The following is a 26912-nucleotide window of genomic DNA, read 5'->3' as shown; positions in this document are numbered from 1 at the left end:
TTATCCTCTGTGCTTCCCTGTAAGTGTCTGTAGCTGTAGCTGCAGCTGTCACTTCCTGTTGTGTCTAGCGGTCTTAAAAGAGAATGTTCTGTCTTGTCTGGTATACATCAACAGCAGCAATGTGAAATGGGATAAAAGAAAGAAATTGGTACTTTTATGTGAGCACAGTGTGGAAGCGCTAAGTGGAAATGTTGGGAATAAGAGTTAAGCTGGCCATACATCCGAAAGATCGATTGTCAGATTGGGCTGGTTAGAACAAAATCCTGGTAATATCTGAATGACAGTTTGGCAGTTTTCCAGCATTTCAAAGCAAATGGTGAACTGTCATTTGCTCTCATCCATTACCAGGTTTTTGTTCCAACCAGCCCAATCTGCCAATCGATCTGTAGATGTATGGCTGGCTTAAGGGAATAATAAATTATGGGCCTGATTTTGGTTCACTCGCAAAAGCAAATTTCCTTTCTAATGGACAAAACCATGTGCACTGCATGGTGTGTGTGTGTGTGTGGGGGGGGGGGGGGGGGCAGAGAGAGAGAGAGCGTTAGATTTGGGTGTTATTTTGTTTCTGTGCAGAGTAAATACTGGCTGCTTTACACTGCAATATAGATATCAGTTTGAAGTACAAACCCCACCCAAATCTAACTCTCTCTACACATGTTCCATCTGCCCCACCTGCAGTGCACATGGTTTTGTCCATTAGAGAGAGAATTTGCTTTTGCGAGTGAAACAGAATCAGATCCTATATTAGAAAAGAAACAGAATTAGGATGCTGTGCGGTAAAACAGATTATTGCACATATGAGTTGTTGAAGATAACTGATAGCATTCCCACAATGTAAGGACAGGAATGACATTAATGAAATACTAGCAGGATATAGGGGCCAAACGTAATAGCAGGTGATTTGTGGTAAATGGCGCAAGTCTGCCGAAATTGCAGATTTAGCGCAATTAGTTTAAAGGCAAAACCAATACATAAAATAAACTCAATAAGTTAAAGAAACTCTGAAGATTAGGTATTTGGGTCTACAACATAAATATTGACTGGCACCAATAGATAAAATAAAATACCCAGTAGATCATAAGTCTTACTAAAATCTACAGCTGATAAATTTGATTCAGATAGAAAACCATCCTGTATTATGGTACAACACCACCATCTTGTGGAATCCAACATGAAGCTCATGCCTGCTGTTTGTAAAGAGGAATCTAATGTTTTGTATACTCCAGTGATCTCTCAATCACACAAAGGGCTTTTCCTAGATTCCTAAATCATAAAAGTCACATCTTTTTCTGTGCTAACCATTGAAGAGATATTGGGCCTTATTCTAGTTCACTCTTTCTGACAAAATCCTTCTTAGATTGACAAAACCATGTGCACTGCAGGTGGGGCAGATGTAACAAGTGCAGAGAGAATTAGATTTGGGTGAGTTATTTTTTTTCCGTGCAGGCTAAATACTGGCTGCTTTATGTCTACACTGCAATATAGATCTATTTTTGAAGTAAAACCCCACCCAAATCTAATTCTCTCTGCACAAGTAACATCTGCCCCACCTGCAGTGCACATGGTTTTGTCCATCTAAGAAGGATTTTGCCAGAAAGAGTAACCTGGAATAAGGCCCATTGTGACCTATATCAGCTTCTCTTATTCTTAAGGGGCATACACACATAGAGATCTGTGCTAAGCAATTTTTCTAAGCAATTTTGCTGGTGTCAAGATCTCCCATGGAGAGCACATACACACGCAGAGATTTGTGCTAAATAATTTTTCTAAGCAATTTTGCTAAGCAATTTTGCTTAAGCAAAAAAAAGGCCGGGTAGTGGTTCAGAATGAGAGATTTGCAGTCATTTGCTAAGCAATCTGACTAGATTGTGACTGCATGCACTGACTTAGTTAGCAAGAGATATTTAATCTCTCGGAGCATACACACAGAGAGATCTGTGCTTACTTTCTAAGCAATCTAGTCAGATTGCTTAGAAAATAGCACAAATTTGCTCCGTGTGTACACCCCTTTAGTCCGAAGGTCATCAATAGTGACATAGTTATTTTTCCATTCCTTCTATATTCTTAGGTGATTGGAGATAGGGTCACATGAACTTCCGTCTCTACTGAGCTCACCTTTCAAAAATATAATGGAGGCGAGAAATGATCAGGATAAGGGACCTAATTCAGATCCATTGGCTCTGTGGCACATAGAGTGAAGTACACTATGTTTGGTACCCTGAGCATGTGCAGAGCCCATACTGGGCATGTGCAGTATACTGTAGTTTCTCTTCTTGCTGCTGCCTGCACCTGAGCCTTTATCTTCTTTTCTATAAAGGGCAGTTTCACAGGGGGTGATGTGGAGAAAACCTCTATGACCTAAACCCGAGATGACCCCTGATGAACTTTGCCCTCTAAAGTTCATTTTGATATAATAAGGAAGTCCAATAACATGGTAAAATTTAAAGTAATGAGTGTCCCACATTTAGGTGTAAATTTCCTAAAATGAGATGTTACCCATAGCAACCAATCAGATTGCATCTATAATCTACTCCGTGTTTCAAGAATTTGAAGACAGAAAAGAACCACCTGGCCCATCTAGTCTGCCCCCTTTCAACCATATTGTTACCTCAAACCCTATTTATTCTTTTTTTTTCCCTTTGTAAGGATATCCTTATGTGTATCCCATTCATTTTTAAATTGCTCTACTGTTTCCTTAGTCTTTACCACCTCTGATGAGAGGCTAATCCACTTGTTCACCTCCTCTCTGTGAAGTAATCTCTTGAACCTCCCACCAATCTCTGCTCATTTCCTTGTGTTCTAATACTTCATATAAAGATTGTTTCAATCCTGGACCTTGTTCAATTCGAAATGTTCTATCATGTCGTCCCCCCCCCCCTCCCCTCTATGCTTCAAACTGTGGGCCAGATGTATCAAGCTTTAAAAAGTGATAAAGCGGAGAGTGTTAAACAGCCAGCCAATCAGCTTCTAACTGCTATGTTACTGGCTGGGTTTGAAAAAGGACAGGTAAGAACTGATTTGCTGGTTGTTTATCACTCTCCACATCACTATTTGAAGCTTGATACATCTGGCACTACAATATATATGTTAGGATCTTTTAGCCTTTCTTGTTAAGTTTTGTGGTGTAGGCCATACAGTATCTCTTATATATTTAGCCAGATCTGTCAATCACCTGTGTGTATAACCCTGGGCGGAGTTACAGCCCCCTGCCCAGCGTTATACACACAGGGTGATTGACAGACCCAGTATTATACACACATAGCCCCCCCCCCCCCCCACCCCCAATCACAGATCCGCTCCCCCGCACAGAGACCAGCGGTGCAGATGGGAGCCGGACACCTATGCCGGCGGGTGCAGCAGACCGACGGCGGAGGCGGGAGCAGGGGACCCAGCAACGGTGAGGGAGAGGCGCGCTCCCTGCTCTGCTACCCAGGCAGGGGTGTCGGAATGGGGTGGGTGGGAGGCAAGGAGCTGCCTACCCCCAAAATTAGAGAGAGGCGCTGATATGTGAGACAGAGGAGCGGCGTCCACCGACGCTGTGCGTGGGAACAGGCGGCAGCGGCAGGCGGGCTGGGGAGACTTTCCAAAGTCCCAGACCCACAGCCTGACTATACACCCCCACCCCTGCAGTCTAACTATACCCCCCCCACAGCCTAACTATACACCCGACCCCTGCAGCCTAACTATACACCCCCCCACAGCCTAACTATACACCCCCCCTTGCAGCCTAACTATATGACCCTCACCTCCGCTGCCCGACTATACACCCCTGCCCCCTCAGCCTAACTTTACACCCACAACCCCTTCAGCCTAGCTATACACCCCCACCCTGGAGTATAAACTCCCCACCCCCACAGACTACCTTCACACCCCCACCCCTACAGCCTTAATATACACCAAACAACTCCCGCAGCCTATGTATACACCCCCCATCCCCATAGGCTATCTATACAGTAAGCCTAACTTACTTTACACCTGCCACCTGCACAGCCTAACTATACACCCCCACCCCAATCCCTATGCTGTATACTCCCCACCATCCCAGCCTAAATATACACCCTACAGCCTAACTATACACCCCCACCCCTGCAGCCTAACCATACAACCCCAACCCCCTCAGGCTACCTATACACACAGCCTAACTTACTTCACACCCACCACCTGCACAGCCTAACTATACACCCCCAAACCCTATGCTGTATACCCCCCACCACACCTAGACCTAACTATACACCCCCTCCCCCGCAGCCCAACTATACACCCCTCACACCCGCAGCCCAACTATACACACCCCACGCTGCAGCCCAACTATACATCCCCCAGCAGCCCAACTATACACCCCCCACCCCAACTGTACACCCCCAAGCCCCTCAGCCTAACTATACACCCCCACCCCTGCAGTCTACCTTAACCCCCTCCCACCCCCTACCTTCACACTCCGCGCCCCCACTGCCTAACTATATACCCCCCAACCTCCGCCGCCTAAGTATACACCCGCCACCCCCTCTGGCTTCCTATACACCCCCGCAGCCTATCTATATACCCCCACCCCGGCAGCCTACATCTCTCTCAATGGAGTTTAACAAATGGTTGTACTCTGAGTAATTTTTCAAATCATTTTCAAACCATAAAAATGCAAAACAACTTTTTACCCTTAAATTTTTACCCTTTCAAAATACACCCATACTGCACTTATTTATTATACTCCATTTCTCTATCTTCACTTCACATTTTACTTGAACTGGTTTACGCCGGAGAGTGCTGTGCCGACAAAGGCATATCATTTTTATTATTTCTTCTACTTAGAAAACACCCGTTAGAAAACCTGGAATTGCCCCTAGCTAATATGCTGCGCCGCTGTAACTTAGGGCCTTATTTTGGTTCATTCTTTCTGACAAAATCCTTCTTAGATGGACAAAACCATGTGCACTGCAGGGGGGGCAGATGTAACATGTGCAGAGAGAATTAGATTTGGGTGAGTAATTTTGTTTCTGTGCAGGGAAAATACTGACTGCTTTATTTTTACACTGCAATATAGATCTCTTTTTGAAGTAAAACCCCACCCAAATCTAATTCTCTCTGCACATGTTACATCTGCCCCACCTGCAGTGCACATGGTTTTGCCCATCTAAGAAGGATTTTGTCAGAAAGAATGAACCAAAATAAGGCCCTTAAAGAGCTAGCCGCCCAGCACTTCCACAACTGCCCCTCACCCACCCACACGGGGAACCCCCGCACCTGCAACTCCCCCACCCACACTCCACCCAATCAACCACCCCCACCCACAGCATCCTCACACCCAACCCTCACCCCCACACCACTACCACACCCACCACAACATAACCCCCCCCACTCCACCACCTGCAGCACCCCCACCTCCACCTGACCCTCCCTCAGCATCAACCCTGACCCTCCCTCAGCATCAACCCTGACCCTCCCTCAGCGTCAAACCCTAACCCTCCTTCAGCGTCAACCCTGACCCTCCCTCAGCATCAAACCCTGGCCCTCCCTCCCCCAGTATTTACCCCCCCCCCTCTCCCCCCCCCCCCCCGAGTCAAATATAGTACTGCGTGTACTATAGTGTTCAGTAGTATGTATACTGTGCGCTTTGTATTTATGCTGCAGCTGTGTGTATGGATGTGTGTGTGACGGACAGGGGTTAGCAGCTCGTACCTTTATGTGGGTGGGGTTAACTTCTCTCTCCGCAGGTTCTTCGTTCCGCCGGTCGGGAAGGCCACACCGCCGTAAGAACCAGAGTAAGGCGCTCGGCCAGGTACAAGCGCAATATTTATTTAGTGCAAATATGACACAAATATACAACGTGTGTCTAACAACAATAGGTTTAGTAACAATTTACTTGTCGGCGACCCAATGTCTCCGATAGTCTCCAGTATACTGGGGAGTGGATAAACTGACCCTGCTGACCGCCAACTGGGCCCTTACAGGCGACAGTCTACTCACTCGGCTATGCAATACTCCAAACAACCTGACACTAAGAATTAGTGCGATAATCTACAGGATACTCAACATGACATGTGACATACAAATTACCACGTAACAATTAACGGACACAGTGAATATAACGCCAAACAAATGTTCCGACTGAAACACTCCCTGATTAAATATTTCCTGAGAGATAAAGTGAACCCAATATAGTGAATAGGGAGAAAAGTTGAAGTTCGGCAACTCTCACTTTTCACCACAAGATGGCAGTATTTCCAAAGTTGAGCTAATGTAATGCAGGGAACAAGTACAGCAAATTGTGAGATTTTCCCTGACTGAGGTCCTTTAAACAGACAGAGTACTTTCACTACTCTGCTTAACTGGAGTTGGGACAAGCTTCCCTGGGGCTACAGGTAAATCCGGATAGATGAACTGGGGGTTTCTTTACTGAGGTAAACTGGGTAGAGGAAAACAGAAGGTGTTGAAGGGGGAATCCTGCTTGGAGCTCCGGTAGGGGATTCTTACTCCTTGGGAGGGATAACGTTGGTGACAGGGAGTGATAGCGGGGCTCCGGCTTGGGGGCTCCAGTATTAAAGTCACCTCCGTTGGTGGCAGGGAGCGTTAGCGGGGGCTCCGGCTTGGGGGCTCCAGCATTAAAGGGTTAATTCCCGTTGGTGGCAGGGAGTGTTAGCGGGGGTGCCGGCCGGGGCCTTTCTATGGACAGTACCTGAGTCTCAGGAGCAAGGTGCGGGCTCCTGCCCGTCGCGATCCGGTCCCCGTCCGTCTGTACAGCTGGTGCTGGTCTCCTCCTCTTCTGCAGGGGCACGCTAGTGTGGGCGCTGCGATTGCAGCGTTGCCGCACTCAGACGCGCCACTCCTGCTCTTCCTCTCGGCGTCGGCGTCTTCGTCTCCTGACGCCGCTTCCCCGGGTCTCGCGATGAAGGTCAGTCACCTTCACTGCAGCTGCGGCGTCTCTCTCCCGCCCGGACTCCGGTCGCCTGTACACTGCGTCCCCGTCGTCTTCCTTCCTCGGATCTTCTCCCTTGCACACCGTTTCCCTTCTTCTTGCCACGCAGTTCTTCCTCTCCCTGTTCTTCGCGCCACTCTCTCCTCCTCCTCCCACATCCGGCAGAGCTCTATTGGTCCCCTCAGGCTGTCAGTCAGCCCGGGACACAGTTCCTTTGGCGCGCTATTTTATTAACCCCTCACTCCCGGGTTAAGTTCTAACTGGGATGCCACACATCTCCCGGCTTAAATGATGCCAGTCCTCGGGCATCAACTGGATCGGATATAAATGTCTGTGGACAAATAAAGACGTCTCTGGCGGCTGTCGGTCGAGCCTGGTCGCCCATTGTCCCTCGGAAAGGGGTTACACTTAACTCACACAATGACAACTTCACTGCAATACATACATTTTTAAACAATACACCTTTTACTAACGGTACTACTGGCGGTAACGTAGGGGTGGCACGCCTCGCGTGCTCCTGACCGAGCGTCTCACTCCAGTCCCCGGGGGCGCGATCTCAACGAGCCCCGAAGCAAGTTCATTGGTCCTCAGATTGGAATGCGGAGGTACATCCGGAGTGAACGGCATGGACCATCCCGCACTCAGCATCAGCTCCCTCGGGTCTTGGGGCCATCTTGCAACAGGATAATCGTTGTTCAGGCTTCCTTTGCTGCTCGACTTGAAAAGGACGGGGGTTTGAGTCGGATACGGTTCGATCCGGTTGCGATGGGTCCGCTGTGAGTGGGCACCCTCCCATCTCACATCCAATTTACTCTTGGAACGATTGTTTCTTTTCAACAACGGGGTCCCAGCTGGTATGCGGTCAGCGTGGGTCTTCTGGTAGCCTCTACTTTGTGCCAGCTTTTGGTTACCCAAAGCTCTGGTGGTAGCCAGTCTGGGCTGACGTTCTTGTACCCGGGACGGTACGGGACTGGTGAAAGTTGGTGTCTCTATCTGTCCGCCGTCATTCTCCACCTCTCCCTCCGGGTGCAGAGGTAAGCGGGAGGGGGCATCGGGGTCAGTGCGGTTTCGCCCACTTCGGCACCGGTGAAAACGCCTGCGGCCACGGCGCCTGTCAGGATTCACCCGGCTTCCTTTCACGGGTATCCCACCTGGACCTGTCACATCCATCGCTCTGGCACCCTTTTCTCCTTCTACCACGTCGAATTCCAGCATCTCGCCATCTTCGACACTGTGCAGGAACCTCTGCGGGTGGTTTCTCTTTATGGCCGTCCGATGGACGAAAACATCATCTTTCGTGTCATTACGTTCAATGAAGCCATATCCTCTTCGGACATTAAACCATTTGACAGTTCCTTGTGCCCGTGTGGCTGACACCTTCTTCACCACCTGGCTCCTCTGGACGCAGATGATGTGCTGCAGTGTTACCTCCTCGGCCTGATCCGGGTTATCCTGTTCCTGCTTTAGCGTCGCCATCAGCTCTTCCGGGCAATGTCTGAGGATGTTCATGCCCAGGATGATGGGGGCAACCTTCCCTTCCCCGCAGGTGATCACCAAAAACCCCTGTTTGGGTAAATGCGTTCGTCCGATCTTCAGGTCGGCTTCCCAGTCCCCATTGCAGGTGACCTCTCGGCCGTTGGCAGCAACCACTTTCACCTGCGTGGGGGGCGGTCTAAATGGTACTTCTGTCCCCCAATATTTTTGAAGAGTGGGTAATTGTATCATCGATACTTGCGACCCGGTGTCGATCATAGCTACTGTTTCTATCCCGTCGATCCACACCTTGGTCCTCGGGCATTGTCCTACATATTGGGCCCACCAGTCCTCCGGGTCTGGGTCTACTCCCGGTGTTCTCCCCGAGGTTCGGGCCCTGGCCTCGGGGTGTTGAAGTTTAAAGGCTCCGGACGGTAGCAATTTCGCTCCACGTGCCCCGGTTCCTGGCATAGTCTGCAGGTGGGGCGCCCTTGCCCATCGAATTGGTCAGTGCTCCGGCGGCTGTTTTCGCTGGGGGTGTCCCACCGGTTGCCCGCTTCCCTGCGGCTTTCGGTCCGCCGCCCGGGTTCTCTCTCATTGTACGTTGGTGTTCTGGGTCGCTGGCGCATTTCCCTCTGTATGTCGGCCATGCCGACTGTGAGGTTCTCGATTTGTTTTTGTAACATCTTGAACTGGTCGTCTGGCAGGTTCTGTGCAGCCTGTATGACCGTGTCTCTTTTCTTCTTTGCCCCTTCTGGGCTTGTAGGGGAGGTTCTCCATGGGTACTGCTGTTCACGGAATCCCAACAGTTCGGGGTATTCCTCTTCCTCTTCTTCTTGCGTCCCGACTACCCCAAGAGCAGCGTCTTTGAAGTCGGCGAAGGTTACGCCCGCCATCTGTCTTCGCAACAACCTCAGTTGCGCCCGTATGTTCTCTTGCCTGACCCCTTCGATCAGCTGGGCTATTAGGGTCTCGTCCACGTTCCTCATTTCCTCGGGGTCGATGGCTTGTATTGCCTTACTCAATTCTATTAGACTGAGGGCGTAATCCCGCAATGTCTCGCCCGCTCGTTGCTTCCTTCCGTATAATTTCAATTTTAATTCCGGGAGGCTTCGCGTCTCGAAGGTGGTGGATAGCTTCTTCAGTATCTGTGCTACCGTCGTCTTGTGTTCGGGTGCCCATGACATCACCTCGCGAAGGGCAGATCCTGTCAGTTGTCCTATCAGGATCTGAATCTTCTGGTGTTCTTGTATGGTGTACAATAGGCATGCTGCCTCTATTCCCCTCTTGAACTCCTCGAATGTGGTTCCCGGCGCCTTCTTCTTGTCTCCACTGTAGCTGGGCAACCATGACGCCCCGAAATAGTACGGGAGTGTGATTGGGGTAGATGGTGCTGTGGCTTGTCCTTGCTGTTCGCCCGGTGCTACTTCTCCTGTCGGTGCTGGTATTGCAGGTTGCACAGGTGGCTGTACGGGTGGTTGCACTGGTGGCTGCACGGGTGGTTGCACGGGTGGCTGCACGGGTGGTTGCACAGGTGGTTGATCCATCTTCCTTACTCAGTTGTCTTCCCAACCTGATCCGGATCCTGTTCGGTATGACGCCAAGTGTGACGGACAGGGGTTAGCAGCTCGTACCTTTATGTGGGTGGGGTTAACTTCTCTCTCCGCAGGTTCTTCGTTCCGCCGGTCGGGAAGGCCACACCGCCGTAAGAACCAGAGTAAGGCGCTCGGCCAGGTACAAGCGCAATATTTATTTAGTGCAAATATGACACAAATATACAACGTGTGTCTAACAACAATAGGTTTAGTAACAATTTACTTGTCGGCGACCCAATGTCTCCGATAGTCTCCAGTATACTGGGGAGTGGATAAACTGACCCTGCTGACCGCCAACTGGGCCCTTACAGGCGACAGTCTACTCACTCGGCTATGCAATACTCCAAACAACCTGACACTAAGAATTAGTGCGATAATCTACAGGATACTCAACATGACATGTGACATACAAATTACCACGTAACAATTAACGGACACAGTGAATATAACGCCAAACAAATGTTCCGACTGAAACACTCCCTGATTAAATATTTCCTGAGAGATAAAGTGAACCCAATATAGTGAATAGGGAGAAAAGTTGAAGTTCGGCAACTCTCACTTTTCACCACAAGATGGCAGTATTTCCAAAGTTGAGCTAATGTAATGCAGGGAACAAGTACAGCAAATTGTGAGATTTTCCCTGACTGAGGTCCTTTAAACAGACAGAGTACTTTCACTACTCTGCTTAACTGGAGTTGGGACAAGCTTCCCTGGGGCTACAGGTAAATCCGGATAGATGAACTGGGGGTTTCTTTACTGAGGTAAACTGGGTAGAGGAAAACAGAAGGTGTTGAAGGGGGAATCCTGCTTGGAGCTCCGGTAGGGGATTCTTACTCCTTGGGAGGGATAACGTTGGTGACAGGGAGTGATAGCGGGGCTCCGGCTTGGGGGCTCCAGTATTAAAGTCACCTCCGTTGGTGGCAGGGAGCGTTAGCGGGGGCTCCGGCTTGGGGCTCTGGCATTAAAGGGTTAATTCCCGTTGGTGGCAGGGAGTGTTAGCGGGGGCTCCGGCTTGGGGGCTCCAGCATTAAAGGGTTAATTCCCGTTGGTGGCAGGGAGTGTTAGCGGGGGCTCCGGCTTGGGGGCTCCAGCATTAAAGGGTTAATTCCCGTTGGTGGCAGGGAGTGTTAGCGGGGGTGCCGGCCGGGGCCTTTCTATGGACAGTACCTGAGTCTCAGGAGCAAGGTGCGGGCTCCTGCCCGTCGCGATCCGGTCCCCGTCCGTCTGTACAGCTGGTGCTGGTCTCCTCCTCTTCTGCAGGGGCACGCTAGTGTGGGCGCTGCGATTGCAGCGTTGCCGCACTCAGACGCGCCACTCCTGCTCTTCCTCTCGGCGTCGGCGTCTTCGTCTCCTGACGCCGCTTCCCCGGGTCTCGCGATGAAGGTCAGTCACCTTCACTGCAGCTGCGGCGTCTCTCTCCCGCCCGGACTCCGGTCGCCTGTACACTGCGTCCCCGTCGTCTTCCTTCCTCGGATCTTCTCCCTTGCACACCGTTTCCCTTCTTCTTGCCACGCAGTTCTTCCTCTCCCTGTTCTTCGCGCCACTCTCTCCTCCTCCTCCCACATCCGGCAGAGCTCTATTGGTCCCCTCAGGCTGTCAGTCAGCCCGGGACACAGTTCCTTTGGCGCGCTATTTTATTAACCCCTCACTCCCGGGTTAAGTTCTAACTGGGATGCCACATGTGCATCTGCTGTGTGTATGTATGCTAATATTTGTGCATGTGTGTGTCTGCTGTGTGTAGTGTATATATATGCTATGTGTGTGTTTGTAAGTAAACCCTGTATGTATGCTACTGTATGTGTGTGTGGGTGTGTATGTATATTCACCAACTACCAGTATGCAACATACTGTGAATTTCATTATTAAGATCTCATTGGAGTGCTGGCTACTGTTGTTACACTATACTATACATATATAGTGTACGGTAGGGATAAACTTAGAATAACCCTCTCCTCCTAACCCTCCTCCCCACGCAGCCTGACCCTATCCCTCCCCTCTAGTGCCTGACTCTAACATCCGCTCCCCACCGCCTAAACCTAACACCCCGCATCACATCATAACCATAATTCCCACCACTAGTGTCCATATCTAACCCCCTTTTCCTGGGTGCAAGCTAGCGGTCTCCGCATAGTTACCGATTGGGATTCTGTCGACAGCATCCTGATCGGATCACAGTTCCAGAGCCAGTCATTTGAAGGCGGTAGGGATGCTGGAGTCGTTATACTGAACACCAGCATCCTGACCATTGGATGCTGACTATATCCCGTGCGGAAACCCCCCCATGAAAATCCTGAGTTTGCCCCTGCCACCCCACCATTACAGGTGGTGAAATTTAATTCCATCCCTTTCCTCCCCCCCACTTGAACCCCTGGACATACCAGTGACCTATACAGTGGCGTTTTTTTCTGCTGCTCACTGTATTTATATTCAGTGGCTATGATCAGATACAGTAGACATATTTTTTTGCATTTGATGGTTTGAGTAATAGTATATTTTTTATAAAAAAAATGAATATGTGACCGTTTATGAATACTGGGGATTATTCAGCATGGATCGCTAATGTGAGAATTTGCAGTGGACTTTGAGGAGAAAGAAGCCACCCAGAGAGAAAGTAAACGCACCCTGTGTAAACTTACGAATGAATTGCGAATGGATCACTAAGCACCATTGACTCTAAAATCCATACGCAACTCCCGAACCATTAAAAAGTTTTTGCAGTTTGTGCAGTTATAATCGCTGACATCACAGACCCTCCAGAAAGACACATGGGCATGCCTGTGGTTTTTTTAGACACACCCAAAAAACGGTAGAGTTGTGCAGGTCCAGATTTGCCCGGATCTCAAAACAGGATCTTATAGGCTATCAGCTGTCACATGTTTTGGCTCCAAAACATGTGACAGCTGCATAGCCAATAAATTCCTGTTTTGAGATCCGGGTAAATTTGAGTAAATCCGGACCTGCGCATCTCTAGAAAACGGTCGGTTTCTGCCCGCTTTGCCAGCTTCCTTTCAGTCGAAGTCTGGCACATTGCGTTTACGATACATTTCTTTAGCTGATCACCCTCTCCAATCAGCGATGTGTACAGTAGTCCTTCGATAATTGCTCAATATGCGCATTCTCTAATTAGCAATGGAAGCTGAATTAGCCCCATAAATTGCTAAAAGAACATGTGCTTTCCTCTAAATTAGAATTACACCATGCACACTATCTTTCTAGATATAAATGAGTTATTTAAATTGTTAAAATAAAAATATTTATTCTATGCTATTTCATTATGTTTATCTCTTGGCTCCTTCTTGGCATTTACACCCTGTGTTTGGCCTTGTTGTTGAAGAAGCTCATGCTGCCCATACACTTGTGCGATCGGATTCGATGCGACACCAGGCAGTGTGATGTCCATCGAACCGATCGCATCTTGTGGTGCTAAAGTGCCCCCTTTACAGCACTTGAGATGGCACATCGAGTGCTGGAAGAGGGTAGGCAGAAGGCGGCGTTATGTAGCGCAAGAAGCCCTAGCGCTAACGGCCCGCGGGGGTCATCCAGCGGTTGCGGCAGAATTGTTTAAACCCTGGGCAGCCCTCTGATCGGCTGAGATAGCTCAGCCAATCAGAGGACTGCCCAGTGTTTAAACAATCCTGCCGCCACAGTAGCGGTAGCAGGCGGGGGTCAGCCAGCGGTGGAGGCAGAAGTGTTTAAACCCTGGGCAGCCCTCTGATTGGCTGAGCTATCTCAGCCAATCAGAGGGCTGCCCAGTGTTTTAAACACTTCTGCCGCCACCGCTGACTGACCCCCACCGCCTGCTAGCGCTACTTCTTGTGCCATAACGCTGCCCTCTGCCCGCCGTCTCCCACGCCGCCAGTGGTCCCTCCGGCCCCCTCTCCCCATCCCCACGCCGATAAAAAAGCGTTCCCTCCACCCCCTACCTGCGGATTGCATTCGAGCATCGCATGTGGTTAAAAACCACACGTGATTGCTCCAGCAATTCGATAAACATTATGTGCAACACATGAAATCTTGAGACCCAACATTCGACCGGCGTGCCCGCGCATCGCGTCGAATGTCCCCTTAAAAATGTATACCATCATTCGATTTATCGACCAGATGTGGTCGAAATCGAATGATTGCATGCAATATCACAAATGTATGGGCAGCATAAGTACTGTAGAGTGCAAACTGTTTATTCAAGGATTTATTAATAAATATATTACAAGGAGACTATCAGTGGCATAACAATAGCCCCGCAGACCCCGCTGTCGCGCGTGGGGGGGAGCTGTGTAAGTGCGGGCACCCGGGGGCTGCGGGGCTATTGTACTAACGCTGTGCTGCGGCCGGGAACCACAGATTTACCTGTCTGTTCAGCTTCTGCTGAAATGAAAATGGACCACCATCATAAAATGTCCGCCCCCATACAGCAGACAGTTCTATGAAACTGTCTGCTGTATGGGGCAGACATTTTGTGATGGTCCATTTTCATACCAGCATAAGCCAGGAGGGGAGCCGGGACCGCAGACAAATTCTGCAGGTCCATGGCACTGAAGCACAGCAGACTCGGAGGGTATGGCACGGGGGCATGGGTTTGTTATCTTTAATGGGGGGGGGGGCGCAATTTTGATAGTTACACCACTGGAAACTATGTATGTTTGACATTTTATTAAATTAAAGGTAATAAAGGAGTCACAATGCTCTCTTACAGTAGGTCTGATCAGAGGCGTAGGGAGGGCGGAGCCACCGGAGCACACGCTCCGGGCGCAGTGTGGGCGCAGGGCGCCGCCCCCCCTCCGCAAATAAGGTGGAGTCCTGCTGCCCTGTAATAATTAATTTCGCACATGCAGGGCAGCGTGCGCCGGCGGCTGCCCTGCCCGGCGCCTGCTCACCTGGTCCCTGCCTGCCGCCGCGACGTGATGGGGTCACGTCACGTGACTCACTGCTCAAGTCCCTACCCGAGCTGCTGCTGCTGCTGCTCGGGCCGGCTCCCGGGCAGCGCTGAGCAGCAAAAATAAGAATAACGAAGACTCCTCCCAGTCCCCTGCCTCTAAAGAGAATGTCTCCTCAAGGTAGATTTTTTCGTGTTTTTTTTAAAATAAAGATAAAGAATTAAGGGAATAATCATGGGGTCTGGGGGTTTGGTGGGGTCCGGGGGGGGGGGGGGGGGGGGGGATCTCTCTGGTTTATGCTGCCACCCTGCTCTTCTCAGGGTGGATTTTAGTTTTTACTAAAGATAAATAATTATTGGAATAATCATGGGGTTTGGGGGATTTGTGGGGGAGGGGGGTGAATCTCTCTTATATGTGTCTTATATAGCGCAGCAGATTCCATTACAGTGTCTTATATAGCGCAGCAGATTCCGTTACAGTGTCTTATATAGCGCAGCAGATTCCGTTACAGTGTCTTATATAGCGCAGCAGATTCCGTTACAGTGTCTTCTATAGCGCAGCAGATTCCGTTACAACGTCTTATATACGCAGCAGATTCCGTTACAGTGTCTTATATAGCGCAGCAGATTCCGTTACAGTGTCTTATATAGCGCAGCAGATTCTGTTACAGTGTCTTATATAGCGCAGCAGATTCCGTTACAGCGTCTTATATAGCGCAGCAGATTCTGTTACAGTGTCTTATATAGCGCAGCAGATTCCGTTACAGTGTCTTATATAGCGCAGCAGATTCCGTTACAGTGTCTTTTATAGTGCAGCAGATTCCGTTACAGTGTCTTATATAGCGCAGCAGATTCCGTTACAGTGTCTTATATAGCGCAGCAGATTCCGTTACAGTGTCTTATATAGCGCAGCAGATTCTGTTACAGTGTCTTATATAGCGCAGCAGATTCCGTTACAGCGTCATATATTTCAAATGTAACATGCCAACATATGTAAGCCACGCCCCTAATTCATTACCGGGGGGGGGGAGGGGGGAATATGACCTTGCTCCGGGCACCATGGCACCTAGCTACACCGCTGGGTCTGATCCCAATATGACTGCCCTTGTGCATACCCTCCAGGGTGAAATACTCCAACTTTCTAGTATTTAAACGGGTTCCAGGCGGTTATATAGGAACTTCTTATGTATACATTGCCTAATCCCAGAGTCTATGCTCCCCCTGGGTGCAATAATGAGTTCAGTGGTCTGCAGATGAGCTTCTACGGTTCCCTTTGATCTATGTCCAATAAAGTTAAAGTAAGGAGTGTCCCAATATATGTTAAAAAAAATAATATGCAGGTGTAGTACTTACCGTCACACTTCAGCATCCAGCTCATGTAGGTCACTTACAAAAATGGAGTTCGTTATCCTACAACCGTGCTGTACCCTTCCCAACAATGAACAAGCCATAATACACCTCTTGTTCCTCTGTATATGCAAATTCCATATTTCCATATTTATGCCAAACTAACAATGTGTTCTTACAGAAAATGGACAAAAATAAAGATGGTGTTGTAACTTTAGATGAATTCATTGAATCATGCCAAGAGGTAAGACATTATTTTGTTTACTTTAAAACTAGACAGTGATCTATGCAGCAAATTAAGAAAGAAATGTTTCTAGCTTCAAACTATTTAGCCTTAAAGGTAATATTGTACTTTATGTATCAGTTTATGGTGTTCTTCAATATATTGCTGCTATAATATTTCTTTTTCACTGGAAATTGAGATGAGAGTGCCATGGGCACATACATCTTTCTGCAAACCCACCATCTGAAAACCCTTGAGTTAGTTCAATTCACATTATCTTTTTCTATTTGTTTGTCATATTAAGGAGCAACTGCTTCCTTTGCGTTATGTTGACCATAGGGTGTTTACCTATTGATTGTTGACCTATTGGGCAAATATGGGTGAGCAGCCTCCTCCTGCCTGTTATTTACCTTTTGCTACAGTAGCTAGGGCTCAGCTTTTGCTTCTCCACTGACAGCTGAGTGGAATCGCAAACCAGACCCAGCCAATAGGTGCAATGTGCACATGCTGCACCCATTTATTTAAATGACCCCTCCAGAGTCCAATGCCAATGGCAGCAGAGCTGTAGAAATCACTGAGAAAATGGTGCAGGTGCCTTTTTTATGGTGTTTTGAGCATGTGCAGCAGTGAAGTCATCATGAAAATGGCAGCTGCACCAATTTTCTGGAGATATGTGCATTCGAGTGTGTGGGCTCAGACTCTGCCAGAAGAGAAGAAGGGGCTACACACTAAACAGTGTCTCCAATTGTTATTATTATGCCATATTGCAGTGCTCCCGGTACACATTATACCACACTACAGTGTCTCTACTTCATCAAAAAACCAACCCTGGCATCCTTATATGGAGCATCTTGACAAGGGGATAGTAAGCTAGTAAGCTAACCTGGTCCACCCTAGCCCCCTTACCCTACCCCTCCCTTGAAGCAGCCTAACCCTCTCTCCTCACAGCCTAACCCTACCCCTCCCCGCTAGTACCTTAACATAACCACCCTCCCCACAGCCTAACCTTAACCCTCCACACCCCACAGCCTATCATTTAGTCCCCTCACTAGTGCCAAAACCTTACCCCCCCCCCATTCCCCGGATGTATACTGACACTGATCGTGATGTCAGCCAGTGGCGTAACTAAAGGGCCGTAGCCCCCGCGGTGGCGGGGAGGTGCCGGGGGTCTGCGGGCGCTGTTGTTTCTTCGCCAGCTCCCCACTGCTTGTGGGTGCAGTGGGGAGCTGGCAGGGGGGTCCGTGCGGCGCGGGTGTACCTGTGGTTAGGGACTTGGGAGAGCCTGGAGGTCCCTGCGGCGCTGATTATGAGTTGCCGGGGTCCCTGCAGCGAAGTGGAAATACTGCGATACCGCTGTGCGACGGCGCGGGAAGCACTTCTAACTTTGAAAACACTTGCCGCGGCCGCACACTGATTGGCTGAGATTCAGCTAATCAGCATGCGCCCAGTGTTTTCAGAGTCAGAAGTGCTTCCCGCGCCGCCGCCCGGCGGTAGCGCAGTATTTCCACTTCGCTGCAGGGACCCCGGCAACTCATAATCAGCGCCGCAGGGACCTCCAGGCTCTCCCGAGTCCCTGACCACAGGTACCCCCGCGCAGCATGGACCCCCCTGCCAGCTCCCCGGGGGGGGGGGGGGGGGAAGCGACGATATTGTCCCGGCGGGGGGGAGCAAAATTTTATGTTACGCCACTGATGTCAGCTACTGACATTCCAGCGCCAGCATCCTGACCCTTTCCGAGGTTCAAGATGTTTGAGAAAGACTTCCCAAAAGGTCATACTCCTTCATACAAGGTCATGGCCACTTTTTGGGCTGTACTGTCTGCACTGGGTATTACCAACCCTCTGTTGATCAGAATGCATGGTGGTAAAGCAATCTGTTACACAATTATATTATACTATATTAGCTTACTTTATACCAAGGAAAACAATTTACTGCATATTAACAATGCCATATTATTCCTTTTTTTTTTTTCCAGGATGATAATATAATGAGGTCGTTACAGCTCTTTGAAAATGTTATGTAACATCCCAGAAGAAGGATGATGTTGATGGTGAATGATGCTGTGAAACACTGGTCACCTTATAAAACTATACATAAACCACAAAGATTTTATTCTTTTGAAATGTGAGAAATTTTACAAATATTAAGAGAAGAATTTTGTACACGTCTATGACATCAAGCAGCGAACGCCAACAGAATATGGAAAAAAAAATCATCAACTGTGTCTCCCTATTAATACACATTCATTGGATTAAATATCCTTTTGGATGCATGCTGCATTTAAATAAAGCTACAAAAAAAAATATTCATTTTTTTTATACTTTCACCTGAATTGTTTGCAGAAAATAATTGCTTGTTACAAATGCTTCTGCTTTCTAACCTCATACGGTTTGTATGATTACAAAGCATTAGACTATATACTGTTAGCTTGCTTATCTATTTACTGTGATTGGAAGCTGAACGCTTACCATACAATTTTATATTTGTCGTAGGAACACATCATACCAAATTATAGTTTAATAATTCAACATATATAACAAAATAATTTCCATACCATCTAAGAATATTGTAAAAAAAATTCTGCTTTATTTTTTCATTATTTGTGTATGATGGATCGAAATTTTTATTTTTGAATACAGCGCAAAAGGAAAGTAAATTCCAAATACATTATCATTAACATTACAAATAAAATGCCAACATACCACCTACTTCAGCTTCTTTATTTATCATCCTGGTAAGCAAACGGTTTCCATTTATTTTACTGTACAAATGAAAATATTGTTTTAATATGAGTTTTAATAAATGATTTACTTTCCTGTATTAATAGGACATACTGTATTGTGTTTTTATGTGGCAGCATTTGAGTAATGTTATAATTAGTATATGGTAATGTGCATTGGGCATTACTTACCCGAATCCAATATTATGTGTGCTTCACTTTCATTTCCATCGTATGTCAACATTTATTTGAAATCTAGTAGATAAGTAGCATAATGTGGTGTATATCACTGATTACAAAGAGGTAAAGGTTTATTAAGCTTTGTGTTACTTCAGTACCTGGTTATTACAGTATTACGGTATATATGAGTGTGTCATACTTGACAGACTTCATAAATAAAATGTACACTGCTTAATGCTGTTATACAGTTTCCAAAGCAGCTTCCATATTTTTTTAATGCAAGGTATATTTACAATTAGGAATAAAAATGTGCAATATATGATTTATTTATACATTGAAAGAGAGGAGTCAACCTTTTGAAGCGAACATGTGAAGTTGCCCAAGCAACGAATGAGATTCGAGCTATCATTTTATAGAATGTACAAGATAAATGATAGGTACTGTAGAATATGATTGCTTCCAATGAGCAGTTTCTCCACTTTTCACTTTTCTTTTTTTAATTTATTAACAGTTTCTTATACAGCGCAGCAAGTTCCGTTGTGCTTTACAGTTGGAAATAGGGATAAAACAAACTGGGCAGTTAAAGACAGTGAAATGGTAGGAGGAGCTTTCTTGGGGCAGAGGTGGTAGCCTCCAGGAACCAGAGGCGGAGTTAGACCTCATGGAGCCCTAGGCAAGATATCTGTTTGGGGGCCCTGCTCCTTCAAACAATCCCTAGCACTATATTTTGTACCTTGGCCCATGTACAGTCTGCCGATAAATATTCAGCTGCATGAACATTGGCATTGTGTACAAATCTGAATCAGGTTCTAGGTCTTTTGTAAAAAGGCTTATTAATACCTGTGTCATATGTAAAGTGTAAACTGATTGCCCTGATCTTATCAAAGTTACTTTGGGAATTTGGGCAGGTCCATGTGATGTTGTGACACCGTGCGGGAGTCGCACAACATTTTGGATGCCAGGATTTCTAAATGGGGCCCTTCGGGACCTGCTGGGCTCTAGGCAGGCACCTAGGTTGCCTTGTGGAAAAGGCAGGAACCCATGCATTAACTCCGAATAGCTGATATTAGCCAGTAGAGGTGCGAGCAGAAATCTGCATCGCTAGCTGCAGATGGCAGGTCACACTTTATTGGATCTACCCATATATCTTACAGTATATGTGATATAGGTCACCAGGGTCTTTAAGGTAAACAAATGTATTATTCTATATATGGGATATGGGATACTAAATAAGAACTTGCATATATTTTAGTTAAGAGTTAAGAAGAACGGCGTCCTCCAATGTACTATAAATGTTGTATATTTGTTGTAGTGTGCTTCTTAGCTTTCACCAATAAATAGGCCATGCCTGTATAAAGTGTGTGATGCAGCAGACTTTTTATTGCGTGCTTTGACATGGCCTTCTTTGGTTAAGAATAACGTCCTCATTCATTTTAGTGTTCATTCCAGCACCCTCCATCTTTGAAAACCCATGCAGTTCCTCTTCCCTGCCTGGGGTGTCGCTGTCTGCTGTGGCGTTTCTAGCACATGTCTGGTTTGCATATCAGTGCTGATATACAGACCGCACTGTGCTAGAAGCACTACAGCAGACAGCGACACCCCAGGTAGGAAAGAAGAACTGCATGGGTTTTCAAAGATGGCGGGTGCTAGAATGAACACTACATTTCATTATGTTAGCATTACATACTGTACATGGAATATTTTAATTAAAAACCACCCTATAATAGGAACTGTCTAGAAGTCCTCCGATATCTGGAAGACAGATCTACATTGTCTAGTTAGACAATTAATAGGTTGACGGCACCCTATGTTTGTCATGCATTAGTTAGGCCAATGGGTACAAACGGTGAAAAGGTCACCATGACATGTTTTCCCAATATTTGCTTGATTTACTATCTCTGTGGACTACGATTGAGTGTAGTTACTTAAAGCTATAGCAGCAGTAGTGATGCAAGCCACCTTGCCCAAAGTGAGTGAAGTGAGTTTAGGAGGGTTTATGTTTCTACTGACGGTGGTCACAAATCATGAAATATACAGGATGTGGAACCCCCCACCCCAAAAAAAAAAAAAAACATTGTCATGTCCACCTTTCAACCCATCAACTGTTTATTTATTTATTAACAGCTTCTTCTTCTGCAGTGTTTTACAGAGAATATTTGAACATTCACATCAGTCCCTGCCCCGGTGGAGCTTACAATCTATATTCCCTACCACATATACGAATGCACACACAGACATTCTAGGGTTAATTTTGTTGGGAGCCAATTAGCCTACTAGTATATTTTTTGGATTGCGGGAGGAAACCGGAGTACCCGGAGGAAACCCACGCAAGTACGGGGAGCATACAAACTCCGCACAGTTAGGGCCATGGTGGGAGTGAAACCCATGACCTCAGTGCTGTGAGTTAATAATGCTAGCCATTACACCATCCGACTCTTTGACTCTGTCCTCCTTTTGTACCTGTCAACCAAATGCATGTCAACCTATTAACTGCCTACCTAAATAGTGCAGATCAGGCTTGTCCAAACTATGGCCCTCCAGCTGTTGTGAAACTACACATCCCAGCATGTCTTGCAATAGTTTTAACTTTCCCTAATAGCAAAACTGTGGCAAGGCATGATGGGACTTGTAGTTTCAGAACAGCTGGAGGGCCAAAGTTTGGACATGCCTGGTGTAGATGCTCTATACCACACCCTTTGTAAGTTGAAATAATTAATCGGTTTGCTCAGGCCATAGAATTTACATATCCAATCAGATCACTCAGGGGGAAAATTACTAAAATGGGAGTTCTATTTCACATGAGATGTTGCAACCAATCAGATACAATCTATTATCTTCTAGAAGCTGCTAAATAAATAACAAATAGATTCTAATTGATTGCCCATAGCAACATATCATGTGAAATTAATCTTAGTAAATTTCCCTCTCTGGGTGCAATATGATAGAAGACCATATGCTTCTTTAGAGTAATGACTGTGAACTGCATCCAAGGTCTAGAATGTATCGCATTCAGGAGCATGGTGCCTATGCGATAAGTGGCCAATCGCCGGAAACAGTTTGACAGTTTCGACTCTTTTAGCTTGCCAGATTAACAATGGGGCAGAAAGGACTATAACTAGAGGCTTCCACAGAAAAGTAAGCCAACATTTACCTACCATGGTCCTCAACGCACAGTAACAGTTCAGGTTTTAACCCCTTCAGTGGTGGGGGTTTTTAGCGAGCGCCCCCTAAAAAAAAACCCACCACTGTGTCTCCTGGGGCCATGCAGCGCCGCTGAGCACTACATCAGCCTCTGCCCAGCCCGGCCCCCAGCATCCCAGCTATTTGCAGCATGATGTTAGCAAGGTCACTCCGCACACAGCTGGGGTAAGGAGGCGGGACCAGGCAGCCAAAGCCAGGCAGTGGCTGAAGCAGAGCTCAGCGTTCAACTCAGAGCCCAGCTCAGCGGCCCTGTCCAGCACTAAGGAACGCAACAGTGGCAATCTGGGTTTGCCAGTCTGGACACTGGAGCATAGCCCAGAAAATTCTCAGGATTATCACTGAAGGGTTAAGGATAGCCATACTTGAGCACAGATGACCTTTTGGCTGTCACCAAAACCTGGACTGTTATACTGTGTTTTCACTGCGAGTGAGAACTACACGGCTTTTACCCGGCATTAAAATGTCGGGAACTGCAGGCACAACCCCCCGTTTTCACTGCTAGGCAAATTCCCGGGTGAAGTAGTTCTACCCAGTAATTTGCCTTTTAACTCGGGTTTTTATGCAGTGACAACGGGTCAACCCATGTCTGCATACTCAGATCTCAAACACGGGTAAAAAGAAGCGTTTTACCGGTATATGAGATCAGGGTATGCAACCCATTCACACTGCAAAAAAACCCGTGTTAAAAGGCTAATTTCCGGGTCGACATGCTAGACCCGGGAATTTGCCTGCAGTGAAAATGGGGTATTAGTAAACCTTGAGGACAGAGGTTGGGAAACACCGCAATAGGCACTTTCATTTCCAGCCCCGGGCCAATGTAGTAATTCCTTGGAAAGGAGGATCAGAGCAGGAAATGTGTGGAATGTTTTGTACATTAAGGGCACATCCACGTAAAGATAACTGAGGTAGAACTGAACATACTGTAGACTCATATATTCCTTGAAGGAAGCATTTCTCTGGCAGATGCTCAATTCCTAGCGCAAAATACACACTTACAATGGCAATCTCTTTCTGATTGGCTGTTAGTGTCTGTATCCCTTCCACTGATTATGACTTACAGTACTAATTATTAGCGGATTAGCTATTATATATCAAGTTGTCATCCATTCACATTAGTGAATTTATAATGCTGTAGTTAGGCCAGTGGCTTTTTGTATTTAATTTAATTTACTTGTATCTTTATATGTGTGTGTGTCTGTTTTATTCTACACAACACTTGAAATCCAAGTTTCACATTTATTAATAACAAGATTTATACTCTGTCTTATGTATATGACACCTCATTACATTATTGTGTCCAAATTGGGTCATCATAAAAGTCAGAGAGAGATAAAGTACTTTGTGGCAAAAAAAATATTCTGCTCTGTCTTTTTTAAAATCACTGAAATGCTGAAAAGTAATAATTTTTTTAAGTAAACTTTAGCAAAGAACTAAGAAGGAGCCAAACTTCTAGACATAAAAAGTATCATAGCACTGTACCGGAAACAAGGCACTCAGCTTAGATGTGAGCAACAAAATAGCCCTTGAGTTATTGAGATGGGTCTGGAAACCCCCAAATTCAACAGAATGCAAGATTTGTTTGATGCCTGTGTATGTTGTATCCTGCGCTTAGAGGACCCTTTCTGTATTGATATCACAACAGAAAACCCACCCTATCAGTTGGGATCCTGACTGTCGGGCATTTAACAGTCGGAATTCCAATGTTGCTCTACTGACCGCCGTAATCCCGACTGCCGACTCTTTATCCAGCACCCGTGCTAGTCAACACACATGGTCGACACATATGGTCAACATTAGGTGTTGTTTTTTTTTTACTTTTTTGCTCATATTCCATCCACACGGACTACAGTTGGCAATAGTAATCTCTGACGAGCTAATCAAGCCCACAAGGGTAAACGTTTCTACTAATTTGGCTTACATGTGGATAAACATACAATTTAAATGTTAACCTTTTGTTCCTGTCTACATTTTGTGGAGTCTACCTTTTTCATGTTGACCTATTGTCCCTAACAAAATTCTTAATGTCGACCATATGGGGTCAACTTATTGAGTGTCAACCTATTTCTGGTTAACCTGATGACTCACACCTGTTATTACTACCATTCATTTTCCTACATCTTTTATAGAGTTTGAAAACAGGTAATCCAAAAAGTGCATGTTATGACACTACATTAAATTATATCATAGACTATGGGCCTTATTCTGGTCGGTGCGGACGGAGCCGAATATGCGGGCAGGACCGTGCGTCCTAAACCCCGCCTTTCGTATGGATCGCTCACTCCGTCCGAATGCGGTAAGCCGCTGACCGCACGGAGCACGAGTGGATTTCTCACGGATACACCTCCTCCATCTCTTGGAACCTCCCCCATCATTCGATGGTCGCAGACCATCGAATGCAGGACCGAGTGGTCCGCCAGCTCCCGCAACCTCAGACCACACGGGCATTTCTCCGTGCAAAAGCAGGGATCTGGGCGGGCAGCTGACATCCGGCAATGTCATATGTCCGCCCCCTACACGTGCGTCACGGCCGCATTACCATACGTACGCCCAGCGTTTTCATGGGAACGCCCATGAAACGCGGGGTGTAAACATATGGTAATGAGCCCAAACACGCCCCTCTTCACCCCCTGTTCATAGTGTACACATTTCATGCGGAATTTGGACGTGCGTTCCGTTCGCACATGCGCAGACACAAAACATCGGCGGCACGAACGCACGCGGACATTACCGCACCAACCAGAATAAGGGCCTCTATGTGGGAATCCAATAACCCATGATGAAGTCGCGGCAGGAGCAAGTGCGGCTGTATGTCGTGAAGTAGTACTACCGGACTTGATGATTGTTGCTTAAATCCGGCACTAGAAGGGGCTGTGAGGGGGGTGAATTTGGGTGCTAGTACTGTCAATTACCTGCCACTGCAATGGCATCTCAAATGCTTGCAAGCTGTTCATGGGTAATTGTCGTAAACCCCCCATGTATTACTGGGCATAATATTACAAATATGAATTTAAAAAAAAAAACAGAGTTTGGTGCTTACAAACATACTGACTATACTCTCAATGACTGGTTTGTAGGAGTGTAGGAGGATGCCGCTCCTCTAGCTAGAAAAAATACCTTGTTTGGATTGGTTAATTACATTTTACCTGTTGCAGATCCTATTATGACAGTGTGACAAAGGTGTATGAGATGCTTCAACTCTGTAATGGCATTCCAAGGGGAAGGGAGGTATATAATATCATCTATACATTGATTTATGTTTCATGACTTGTCACTTTATTACATTTTTGCTTAAAATATTAAATGATGTGTCTTATTTTTCTGTATAGAATCTTTCTATCTGTTGCTAGCATGTGACCAAAATGTTATGCAGTTTTATTTTTATTTTTTTTCTTATGTCTGTTGTCGAAAACCTGATCTGGGTAATTTGTAGGATGTGTGCATTTAGACTCATCGCAATTTAAAAACTTGTGTAACTTTTATTTTGTGTTTGATGTTAATAATGTGAAGAACAAACAAGTGTTATAAAATATTTATGTATTTGTTCATCATTGAAAAACCAATCAATATAGAAAACCGCAATGTCATTTCCTGGAGAATTTAGCACAGACTCATTACGTGCTTTTATAAAATGGCAAAGTTTTTATGTTTAGTTGCATCATTTTGGAAAATGTATTTTTTTTTTTAAATAAACTGATTTTGTTTCACTTTGTGGTTTGGCTTACTACAATAACAGATGGAGACACTAATGGTGGATATGTAGGGATGGTCATCGAGATTCAAAATCATCAGTGGTATAACCAAATGAACATAATAAACATAATAAACCTGTAAGTAAACAGGTACAGAAAAAGTTTTTTATTTTATTGACTATAACCAGCAAACAAGCAACGAAGGGGAAAAAGTAAAGGTGGATATGTAAGGATGGTCATCAAGATTCAAAATCATCAATGGCCTATGACCTATGTTGAATATGTTTGCCATCAATGGGTATAACCAGATGGGTTTCCACCATCAGTGATACAGAAGCATGGATTATTTTTTGTTTCTTTTTGCAAAGTGCTGGAACACATAGCTTACCTCCGCTCCTGATTCATGCAAAGCTCCACCGCAGGCTCTTATTGTCCCACAACATTGTAATTGTAAAGCAGAGGGTGACCATTGATGGGTGAAACCATTGATGGTTCCCTTGCAGATGGTTTAACAACATCAAGGTTACCCAACAATGGTGCAATCATTGGCAACCATCAATCTCCCTATGGAGATGTCAAATGGAGTGCTTGGTCAGCATTAACATCATGATGGAGCAGGATGGGATGGGAGAAACATAATCAAAATGTAAAGAAGCATGGAGAAACAAGGGGAGGAACCTGAGAAAGAGGAACAGATAGGGG

The 26912-nt window shown here is 46.4% G+C and overlaps 1 protein-coding gene across 7 annotated transcripts in view; it reads left to right on the top strand.

The window, feature by feature from the left end:
- Window positions 1–26225, top strand: part of KCNIP1 (potassium voltage-gated channel interacting protein 1) — a 685047-nt gene extending 658822 nt beyond the window's left edge. For all 7 annotated transcript variants that reach the window (XM_083181772.1, XM_083181773.1, XM_083181771.1 and 4 more), the window contains 2 exons: window positions 16380–16442; window positions 18397–26225. In XM_083181772.1, coding sequence (XP_083037898.1) covers window positions 16380–16442; window positions 18397–18444 — 111 coding nt within the window. In that variant the 3' untranslated portion in view covers window positions 18445–26225. The remainder of the gene's footprint in view (window positions 1–16379; window positions 16443–18396) is intronic.
- Window positions 26226–26912: the final 687 nt, after the last annotated feature.

The sequence above is a fragment of the Crinia signifera genome, chromosome 4, assembly GCF_055691185.1.
Source record: "Crinia signifera chromosome 4, ASM5569118v1, whole genome shotgun sequence".
In the NCBI taxonomy this organism is placed as follows: domain Eukaryota; kingdom Metazoa; phylum Chordata; class Amphibia; order Anura; family Myobatrachidae; genus Crinia; species Crinia signifera.
Note: the sequence above shows the minus strand (reverse complement) of the source record. Positions and strands in the feature narration are given on the sequence as shown.